Genomic DNA, 10,876 nt, shown 5'->3' with positions numbered 1-10,876 from the left:
TCACCAGGGGCTGCCGCCTCCACCCTCCTAGACCACCTGAGGACAGGGCCTCCCTTCGGTCAGCCAAGGGGAAGCCCCAGCTGCTGGGGCTGGACCACAGGCCCCACCATGTGTCTTGTCCACCCACCCTCGCTGCTCCTCATCCCCGCCCAAGCTGGGCTGCAGGTGGCCTTCATATCCCCTCCCTGCCCACCTCCCACCCACCTGTCCAGGTGGAGTTTCTGGGCCAGAGTCCGCCAGTCGGCACCCCGACTGCAGGGCGGGTCCAGGCTGGTAATGATCTTCTGCCGAATGAGGAAGGGGATCTTGAAGGCACTGGGGCCCACTAGGGCTGGGACCCCCCCTTCACTCTCCAGGACCAGCAGCTCAGAGAATCTCGTGTCCTGGAGATGGGGAAGGATGGAGGTACCTGTTAGAACTTGCCCAGCCCAGCCCACGTGCTGGGTGGGAGACGCTTGGACCATCCCAGGGCACACATAGGTACCTACCATGGGCCAGGTTCCTGCTCCCTGGAGTGTGGAGGTGCAGCGATCTGCTCACAGTCACACAGCCAGTGAGGGGAGGAGCCTCTGACCCCATTCTCCTTCCCCCTCCACCCCTCCCTAGTCACCCCTGCCAGCCTCTGCTGACCACTGAACTCTCTGCTCTCCTCGCTTTGTCTCTACCCACCACTCTGCTTCCTCACTGTTGCCTCATCCACCTCGCACTCATCCTTCTGAGCCCCAAACAAGCCCCTCCTCTCACGGAAGTCCTCCAGGGCCCCCAGACCAGCTCTGCCTCCCCCTCCCGTCCTGTGGCTCCCTACCCTCTTCCAACCCCTCCCCAAGCCCCACAGTCTCTGTCTACCTCTGACTACATGTGCATCTACACCTCCCTCCTCGGGACACTTGGAGGAAGTGCCACGTGGTTTCTAGGAGGTGGGCTTGGGGGGCCGGGTAGGCCCAGAGTGGGGAGCAGATTATGCAGTGCAGCCCACCTTGGTGATGTTGAAGTTGACATTGAAGCTCTGCCCATCGCCCTCCACCTGCCACACCCACACCTTGCAGGCCAGGTCGCTGGTGCTGGGGCTGACACGCTCCAGGGTGAAAGTGCAGTGCAGGTACTGCTGTGTGCCATTCCAGATGTGATAAAAGGGGATCTCCTGGGGGCAGGGGGGTTACAGAGAGGTGGTGTCAGGGGAGCCGGGCTTGCCCAAGCCCGGCTCCCAGCACCCCGAGTGTCCTCACCTGGTAGCTGACGAGGAGCTTGCTCTTCCACAGGGAGCTGGGCACATCGTGGATGGACAAGCGCAGGTTGTGGTAGCTATCCTTGAAGTGCAGGACGCGGGGCTCCTGGATCAGCTGTCCTCCCAGTTGTTTCTCCAGCTGTACCACCTCCTGCAGTGCCCCAGGTGTCAGCCAAGCCCACAGGGGCGCCCTCTCTACTGCCCCCCTCCCAGGGCCAGGGGCGGTCAGCCCTCCGGCCCAGCCTCTGTGTGGCAGGTACCTTGAGTGCGTCGTGGGTGTCGTGTAGGCAGTAGACTCGGATGTTGTACTCGAGTGAGGTGCAGGCCACTGGGGCGAACAGAAGCAGCTTGAGGCGCTTGGCGGCAGCCACGCTGAGGGCCTCTCCCACCAGGGCGAAGCGGCCCAGCTGCTCCGTGAAGACGTAGCAGGCGCCGGCCTCTAGCTGGCAGTAGTAGAGGTGACAGGGTGCCTCCTCACCCAGGTGCAGCACGTCCTGTGGGCAGGGCCCGACGGGTCAGGTCGTGGCCGGCTGCAGCCTGAGGACCCGGTGGGTAACCTCCCGGCCAGCTGCCTCTAAGGAGTGGCCAGAGACTGGGGAGGGCGCAGGGCCCAGGGGCCAGGCAGGAAGGCGGACTCCACCGAGCCTGGGGGGATGGGGGAGGCTTCGGGCTCACCTCCCAGCTGCCTTCGCAGGACTGCTTTTTGAGGCGCAGGCTCCAGCTCTCGGGGCTGGGCTCCCCACAGTGGTCCATGGTGAGGATGACGGGCCGCGTGAGCAGGACTCCAGGGGGCCCACAGCTAACGATGGGACTCAGCAGGGTCTGACAGCCAGCTAGGGGCAACCTCAAGTGGGGAAATATGGGTGGGAAGGGAAAGGCGTCAGGGGGACAATCTTGGGAGCCTGAGGAGAGGACTGTGGAATTGAGTGGCACTTAGGGACGCCCCCACCCCTTACCCTGCCCTCCCTTGGGCCAGGCCAGAGCAGACCCCACCTTAGGTGGGGGAGAGGGCAGGGGCACCAGGGTGACAGCAGGCAGGGCTTGGACCCACCCAGCCCCATCAGCAAGGCCCATGCCCACACCTCACGTCTTCTGGCTTGTGCAGTGTGAGGTAGATCTCGTAGATCTTTCCTCGGGGTATGGCGTCCGGGGGGATGAGGAGGCTGATGCCTGTGACAGAGGAGGGGCCAGAGCTTATTAGGGCTGCAGAGCCACCAAACGCCCACTCTGCCAGCCCCGCCCTAAGCCTCCCTCTGAGGACTGGTGCCAGCCTGGCCTGGGAACAGAGGTGCCAGTGGGACTGCCAGGCTGGCCAGTGGGCACAAAGCTGAAGGAACTCATGTGGGCAATGCATACCTAGTTAGCCTGGGTACAGAAACTTCTGGATGCTGTACCTCCCACCCTCATCACCCACTTAAAACCTGCCCTGCCTCCAGGATAAGCCCAGCTCCTGATAGTTAAGGCCCTTGGCCCTGGGCCTAGCCTGCCCTGCACACTTGCTGTTCTGAAGCCACCCCCATAGCTGTGCCTCTGGGCGCTCCATCCTCCTGGTCTCCCCGAGCTCCTCTCCTCCCCCTCAGCTCGACCACTTCTGGGCAGGTACCTCAGCTCTGTTGGTCTGTGCTGGGCAGTGGCCCCCTGTGGGTGGGGCTGGGCCCTTTAACAACCCTGCCTGCTTTGGCAGCCCTCTCTAGTTTGGATCCCATTGCACACGCGTCCTGTCTGGCTGATTCACCTTTGTCCCAGTGTCTAAAGGGGCAGCATCTGAAAGCATCTGCTGGGGCCCAGGAGGGAGAGTGAAGCCAGAAGTGGTGGATTTGTGGCTCCTGCCCACTTCATGCTCCTGTGCTGCCTCCTGGTGCAGCTGCCAGGGTGGTGACAGACAGTCTGAGTGACCCACGTGTGAGTGCTCTGTGGCAGGGTATGCTCAGGCAGGTACTTATTCAGCGAATGCAAACGCTGAGGGAAAACCATGAGCCCTGCTCTCACGGAGCGCTCAGCCCACAGGGAAACAGGTAAGTGGATGGCAGCAAAGGGTGCTGGGTGTTGGGTGAGAGCAGAGAGGCGCAGAGCCCCCCGGCCACCACCCTGCTGGGAAGTGAGGGGCAGATGGTCACTGAGCACCCACTGGGTGCCTGCCCTTTTCTAAGATCTTGACAAGGACCATCCCCTAGCAGCCCCCCTGAAGGAGACCATGAAGCAGAGAGAGAGAGGGAGAGCTGCCAGACCAGAAGGGGAAGTAGCAGTTAGGCCAGTGGATGGGGGCAGAGAGGCCGTGTGTGCGAAGGGCAGCCCAGTGTATTTGGGTTCATGAAAGGACAACGAGGCTACCAAGTGCAGGAGAAGCGTGTAGGGGAGGGGAGGCCCCAAGGAACGAGTCCTTGTGCTTCTGTCATTCGGGCTTTGAGTGGAAACTCCAGAAAGGGACATGGTCAAGTCTGGCTCCTATGAGTAAATGCTTGCAGCTGTGAACCAGACGAGAGGCAGGTGTGGTGGCCTAGGCCAGGAGAGGCCGCAGGAAAGACAGGCAGAAGGAGGCAGGCACAGTGGAGAAGAAAGAAGGATGCGATCAGTACATGAATGAAGCTGGGGTGGAGGTGAAGGGAGAAAAGTGAGGAAGAGCAGGAGGTCAAGGTGACTCCCAGTTTCTGTCTTGAGCAACTCGACTGCGCTGTCCCTGAGGTAGGGAACACGGGGAGGGAGGAGGTTCTGGGGGAGGGTGGGAGACGGTGCTGTTTTAGGCACGAGGAACCTGAGGTGCTGTGAGACATACAGATGGAGCTGCCCAGGAGGCAGCTGGGTGTGCGGTTCCGTCACCCAGGAGAACCGCGGCTGGGGATGGGGGAGTGGGAGTGATCTACACAGACACGGTGACTGAGGCCGTGGAGAGGGTGAGATCTGCGGAGAGGGCCCTGGGAGGGGGCGCTGGGAAACACCTGCATTTAGGGAGCAGGCTCCAGAAGCAGCTGCAGGGGGACGAGGAGGTCTGGGCCATGCAGGGTCACTGAAACTGAGGAAATAAAAGATGTCAGGGTGGGAGCGGGCAGTCACACCAGGCACCGTGGCTCTTTCTCAGATGTCCTAGGGGTTTCTGTGAGGTGCTGGGTGGAAAAGCCCCTGTCCGGATGTTTTTCCTCTGCTCTCTCTCCACTAGTTCCCCCAGCTCCCTGGGGCCTAGGGCCCAGCACACACAGGCTGGCTGGCTATGCAGATGAATGGACAGTAATACTGTGTCCTTGGGCAACAGACGGGAGACAGCCCTGGCCTCCGTCTCAGTGCCAATCCCAGAGACTGGATCCTTACCAGTACTCTGTCCTCTTTCCTTGCTGGGCTGGCCCAGCTCTCACGGTGAGGCTGAGAGGCACTGGAGGAACGTCAAGGCTGTCCCACCCTCCTCCAGGAGGGACTCATGTTAGTCTTGCCTCCTAGAGCTCCCTGGGGGCAACCCAGGGGTGTTACCCACCTGTATTAGGGATCATCAGCCGGCCCCCGAGGAAGTTGAAGGTCCCATAGGCCATGTTGCTGGTGCCGCGGGGCAGGGAGCGGAAGTAGTTCTGGGTGGAGAGGCGGGAGACGAAGTCCTCCGCCTCCGAGGTGGGCGAGCTGTGGTGCAGCGTGTGGCGGCCGCTGCCCAGTGGGCTGAGCAGGTGCCCGTTGGTGAGCTGGAACTTGGGGCTGGGCCCATCTTGCCGGGGACACAGACTGCCCTGGTAGGTGGTGGTGGTGGTGCTGAGGTCTGGCTGGATGGTGAGCAGATGGGGACTGTCTGCAAGGATCAAGATGGACTCAGAGTGGCACAGGGGCTGGGGGGTGGTGGGGGCAGCCCAGTGTGGGCGACTCTTGGCGTGGAGGCCCCGGCATGAGTGCGGGGGGCGGGGGCACCCCACCTGCTTTGCTGGGCTTGATGCTGACGGGCTGGAAGCCTGAGGTGAGGATGGACGAGTCAGCCACGTCCGAGTCCAATCCCTCCTTCTTGCGGCAGTACACAAGAATGAGGACGAGCAGCAGCAAGAGGAGGCACACGGCCACAGCTATGAGGCCCACATAGAGGGCCACGTCCTCTGGGCCGGAAGCAGCTGTGGGAGAGAGTGCAGCCTTGAGAGGGGTAGAGGGCAGGAGGCCAGAAAGGAGAGGCGAGCAGTCTACACTGCAGGGGCATGGGGCCTCCGCTCCTTGGGCATCAGCGCCGGGGGTGGCAGCAAGCGGCATGAAATATCAGCGCGCATGCATTCCAGTCCTGCATCTGCCACCACCTCACTGTGTCACTCTGGGCAGACGGCATGCCTCACCGGCTCAATTCATAGTGAAGCTGCTGCTGACAGAGAATGGAGGCGGGGAAGAGCCACTTTCCCGGCTAAACTGGTTCTTCTGGGGCCATGGGGCCAGGGGCAGCTGAGACTGAGGGTGAGCGCCTAGGATCCCTCAAGCAGGGAATCTGCTTTCTGGGGCAGGGGGTGGGGGTGGGGGATTCTGCCAATCTGATTCCTGGCCAACCCCTGGACCTGGAGCAGGGATGCTGGGCTCTTCTCTTCTGCCTGCTCCCCACCTCCCCCATCCCCTCCCCACCCTCCACCCCGCCACCCCGGCCTGGGGCAGGGCTAAGGAGAGAGTGATTGACTGCCCGGAGGAGGCGATATTGATTTTAGAAGGGTTTTGCATAATGAAAGAAATGTCCATCAGAAAGGAATTGACACAGATAATTAGGTTTTTAATTGAAAGAATGGGGGAGGGTGTGTTCTAGAGAAAAAAAATCCAACAGAGATCTTTAATTGTTAGTTATGGCCTTGTAATTAACAGGCCTCACAAGCCTGGTGTCCCCACAGGACTTGTATGTGCACTTGGGGGACGGGGCAGAGGTAAAACTGTAGGAGAGGATGGGAAGGGGTTTGGGAGACGATCCCAGAGGCTCGGTGTGCATGGTAAAACCACCGACATATGCAAGTTTCAGGGCAGGTGTGGGAAGTATTGGGGTGTATGTGGGCACATGTTGGGTGTGTTAGGGATGGGGGTGTCCCCCAGAGGTCCTGAGCTTTGAATAGGAGGTGCAGCCTGTGGCAGGGGACTGACTCCCTGAGCCATCACTGCCCCAGGGCGGGCAGGGCCAATCCTGGCAAACTCAAGAGGGCTCCTGGGTGGAAAGGACTCACTGTGCACACAGAGGTCGCTGGTACAATTGCGGGTATCCAGGTCAGTGCCTTGGCACTCCTCGCCTCCATTGCGGGGCGCGGGGTCTGAGCACTCACGGCTCCGCCAGTGGGTACAGTCGAGCCCACAGGCCGACCATTTGCTCCATGGGCTCCAGCTGCCATCCACTAGATATGAGACAGACACGGACAGAGAGGAGATGGCACGGTCAGCCCAGGGAGCTATAGCCCAGGCTGTCTGCCAGCGTGGCCCTGCTGGGCAGCCAGACCTGGTGCAACGCCAGGGCCAGGGCCAAGCCTGCCAGTCTGCAAGCCCTCTGGTGTCCAGCGGGCCTGGATGACGCATGCTAATGACAGGAGGCACAATGACGCTGGGCCTGCTCGGCTCTCCCACACCAGGGGCCGTCCTGGCCCTGGGGCAGTGAGGGCCCTCGGTCGCACGATGACCCCTTGATCCCAGGCGCGGGTGGCTCTACAGTACCAGGCTGGGCCCTGCCCCACATGGACTGTCCCTGTCCCGACAGTACCTCGGACTCTGTGACTCGGCCCCTCCGCTGAGGCTGAGTCTGCACACAGACTGAGCCCTGCCTCTGATCACACTGAACCCCATCCTGGCCTTGGACTGAACCTGGCCCTGCGTGTGGGTGGGTGGGATGGAGCCAATGGGGAGCAGGCTGGTGGGCACGATGGAGCCAGGGCACGGAGATGGCGTGGTGAAGAGCGATGCGGGAGGTGGCGGCCGCTGGTACCTGGGCACAGGGTGGCGCAGGCTGTTTTCTGGACATTCTGCCCCTCACAGAAGGCACCCCCGTTGAGAGGCGCCGGGTTGGTGCAGCTCCGGCTCCTTTTCTGCCAGCCGCGCCCACAGCTGGCGCTGCAGACAGACCACTCAGTCCACGTCGACCACCCACCGTTCACTGGCCGGACAGAGAAGGACTGGGTCAGGGAGCGGGGGCTTCCTTGGACATTCTGGCCCAGGGGCCAGAGCAGGACAGAGGGGCTGTGAGCTGGAAGTGGGCAGGCTGCAGCTGGGCTGAGAGAAAAGCCCTGGAGGGGAGGCCACGCTTCTGCCCTTCTGCCCCCTGGGGCCTGGCAGCGCTTGCTCCACAGCCCCTTTCCCGGTGGGCACTGCAGGCACTCAGGAGAGCCAACCCTAGCTGCAGCTCCCACATGGTCCTCCAACCCAAACCCCAGCCTTTTATGGGGTGACTCCCGCACCCTTCCTTCTGTCTCCTCCTGGGGGTGCCCGGGTCACTCTGCTTCCACCCTGGGGTCTGTCGCATTTTTAGACTTCCATCTTGTCCCTTCATCTCCTCCTGCACCATGTCCCCTGACCACAGGTAAGCCAAGGGATGGTCCAGCCACCAATAACACCTCTGTCCAGACAGGCCCTTCCACTCCTGAACAGCCACAGCCAGCCCTTTCCCCATCCTTCCCCATCAGGCCACAGCTCGGTCGGCCCGGTCCTGGCTCTTCAGGGAGCCAGCCACGTGTGGTTGCCACAAAGGCACCCCAGCGCCTTGCCTATGCCCGGAGCCCTTCCACCCTGCCAGCACCGGGGCCCACCATAGACGATGACAGCAGCGGAGGCGCTGCGGCGACGAGCCACGATGTTCTTGGCCACGCAGGTGTAGTTGGCCGTGTCAGCCAGGCGGGCCTGTCGCACCACCAGACTGTGCTCCCGCGTGATGTACACATTGGGGTCCATGGATGGGTCCACAAGGTCCTCGTTCCGGAGCCACTCCACCTGGGGGAGGGAGCCATGCCACTGCACCGCCTGACTGTGCTGGCCCTGCCTGGAGCGAGCGTGGCCCCTGGGTGGGGGGGATCAGCCTGGAGGGCTGGGCAGGGCAGGCTGAGACCTGGGAGCACTGCCCACCTGGAGTGGTACTGCCCACCTGGAGTGGCACTGCAGCCCCGCTCACCTCGGCTGGGGGGATGCCCTCCGGTGGGCGGCAGGGCAGCACGATGCCCTGCTCCAGCGACACCTCCTTGGCCAATGGTTCCTGCTCAAAGTTCTTCCGCAAATCTGGGGGCAGAACAGAAGCGTCTCCCTGGCTGAGTGCCTCACACTGGGTCAGCCTGGCTGACCCTGTCCGCTGGTCCTGCAGAGACCATGGCACAGGCCAGGAAGAAGCGTCCAGTGCCCGAGGGGAACATAGGGGGTGGCTGGGCGGCATCCGTAAGCACTCCCTCCAGCTGTCAAGGCAGGACCTGAGGATTTCTTATGGGACCTCCTCCCGGGTGACACCCTGAGGCCCCTCCGCCCCGGACTCACAGGCAATGCGGATATAGGCCTTCTGACTCTTGGTGGTGCCCGAGGAGCTCCACGCCACGCACTGGCACCAGAACTCCTCCAGCCCGAACACCTTCTCCACCTGCTGCCTCGACACATTGATGCGGACCTCCATGGAGGGCAGTCCTGAGAGGGGAGGGGCGGGGAGCAAGGGCGTGTCTCGCGCATCGTCCTCATGGTCCAGTCCCCTGCAGGGTCCCGGCGCCACCACAGACACTCCCTCTGCTGAGCAGGGGAGCTGGCAGACACTGCGGGCAGTCCTCTGCCTGAAGAAGGGGCTCCCGGGGAAGTCCCTTTGTATCTCCTGAAAGTCAGGAGTGGGTACTTGGTCACCCAAGGCCTATCTCCCTGGAGTCAAAAAAGTCAGGAAGGGGGTTTCCTGCTATTTCAGAGACAAAGTCACAGAGGAACCTGGGGCAATGGAGGCTGACCTCTAAAGGACACCAGGCAGAAGGGGTGAGGCACACAGTCCAGCCCTGGGGGCCTTTGTGGGTAAAAACAAAAGGTAAGGAGGGATCTAGGGTTTCTCTGGTGACTCAGATGGTAAAGGATCTGCATGCAATGCTGGAGATCTGGGTTCGATTCCTGGGTCAGGAAGATCCGCTGGAGAAGGAAATGGCTACCCACTCCAGTTTTCTTGCCTGGAGAATGGGCAGAGGAGCCTGCTGCTGCTAAGTCTCTTCAGTCGTGCGACTCTGTGTGACCCCATAGACGGCAGCCCACTAGGCTTCCCTGTCCAGGAGTAGGTTGCCATTTCCTTCTCCAATGCATGAAAGTGAAAAGTAAAAGAAGTCGCTCAGTCGTGTCCGACTCTTCGAGACCCCATGGACTGCAGCCTACCAGGCTCCTCCGTCCAAGGGATATTCTAGGCCAGAGTACTGGAGTGGGGTGCCTTGCCTTCTCCAATTCATGGAGTCACAGAGAGTCGGACACGACTGAGTGACTAACACTTTCACTTTCACGGAGTTATCTGGCTGGCCTCCTGGGGTTAGTAGGTAGATCCTGATGTGTGATGATATAATAACAGCTATTAACAAGATAATGACAGTGATTATGTAGTATGATAATAGACCCCTGGGGCTTAGACAGTGTTTCCAGAGTGCTGGCTTATCTTCTCCAGTCTGCTCCCTTGGAGGTATTTGCTCCCATTCTGTGGATGAGGAAACAGAGGCTCATAGAGGCAGTGACTTGCCAGAGGTGCCCAGGGCTGCCTGCTGTGTGAGTCCAGAATGTGTTCAGGGTTCATGGGAGTGGGGGCGTGGGGTGCTAGGGGTGCCCCTCGTACCAGGACAAACGCTGGTGATGGGGAGAGACAGCCCACAGAGGGGAAGCTGGCCTGTGATGGGTGTCTGGGACCTTCTTTATCCTGTATGGACTGGGCCCGAAGGATCCCTTCTCAAGGGTGGACACAGTACCCAGCCTCCACACACCTGCCACACCCAGAACCAGCTGTGGGATGTCTTGGGAGTGTCCAGGCCTCTGAGGACCCAGAAGGGAGGGGGGACCCCAGCCTTCCTCCAGTCCCCTGGCCCTTAGCTGAAACTAGTGTCCCCAGGAGTGAGAAAAGACTGTTTGTTTCCAATTCCTCCTCCTCCTGACCCCAATTTCCCTCGGGTCACTGGCTTATCAGAAAGAGGGAGAGAGGCTGGTGCTTCCATTGTTAACAGAGAAATTCAATTAGGGCTGCCTTGCAGGAGGAGCAGCAGCCCAGCTGAGCAGGCAAGCCAGGAGGCTGTTTTCTGTCTTAATTTCTCTAACGTGTCTTTCCCTGACCCTTGCCCAGACCCCTCCTCATGAGTCTCTCCAGCTCCCATACAGGTCCCAGATTTTTCTATCAGTCACCTTTGTCCCCTTACACCGTGAATTCTCACAGGAGATGGGTGGGTCATCTCTGGCTGAGGTCACTATCATTGGAGATCCCTCCATTCTGGGCACCGTCTGCCCCACACTAAGGCGATGGATGTGAACGTCCTTAGGGGTGGGGTGAGGGCTGAACTGAGAAAGGGTCCCTCACAGGGTCTGTGTATAGGACAGGGGCCCTGGGCACCAGCTATCTGTCAAGCATCTGAGAAGGAGCTGTGCACCTACTTGGGGGCAGAGACAGGGTCCTCCCTCTCAGCCTCGGGTTAGTGGTGGGAGACTTGCAGAACATTCTGAACCGGGTGCTTTTCCTCTCTCGGGTGGACAGGTTTATGGAAGCACTGCTCAGTC

General features: G+C 61.0%; 1 protein-coding gene across 2 annotated transcripts in view; it reads right to left on the bottom strand.

The window, feature by feature from the left end:
• Window positions 1-10,876, bottom strand: part of UNC5A (unc-5 netrin receptor A) — a 64,462-nt gene that overhangs the window by 1,205 nt on the left and 52,381 nt on the right. Inside the window, exons 3-15 of one of the 2 annotated variants that reach the window (XM_061423036.1) lie at window positions 8,648-8,791; window positions 8,295-8,398; window positions 7,936-8,116; window positions 7,119-7,286; window positions 6,373-6,537; window positions 5,113-5,301; window positions 4,689-4,991; window positions 2,308-2,395; window positions 1,901-2,069; window positions 1,486-1,719; window positions 1,227-1,376; window positions 977-1,141; window positions 205-383 (exon numbers count right to left, since the gene is read on the bottom strand). In XM_061423036.1, coding sequence (XP_061279020.1) covers window positions 205-383; window positions 977-1,141; window positions 1,227-1,376; window positions 1,486-1,719; window positions 1,901-2,069; window positions 2,308-2,395; window positions 4,689-4,991; window positions 5,113-5,301; window positions 6,373-6,537; window positions 7,119-7,286; window positions 7,936-8,116; window positions 8,295-8,398; window positions 8,648-8,791 — 2,239 coding nt within the window. The remainder of the gene's footprint in view (window positions 1-204; window positions 384-976; window positions 1,142-1,226; window positions 1,377-1,485; window positions 1,720-1,900; window positions 2,070-2,307; window positions 2,396-4,688; window positions 4,992-5,112; window positions 5,302-6,372; window positions 6,538-7,118; window positions 7,287-7,935; window positions 8,117-8,294; window positions 8,399-8,647; window positions 8,792-10,876) is intronic. The other variant, XM_061423037.1, reaches the window with a different exon arrangement.

Source organism: Bos javanicus, chromosome 7 (genome assembly GCF_032452875.1).
Source record: "Bos javanicus breed banteng chromosome 7, ARS-OSU_banteng_1.0, whole genome shotgun sequence".
NCBI lineage: Eukaryota > Metazoa > Chordata > Mammalia > Artiodactyla > Bovidae > Bos > Bos javanicus.
This window is presented reverse-complemented; position numbering and strand designations above follow the sequence as displayed.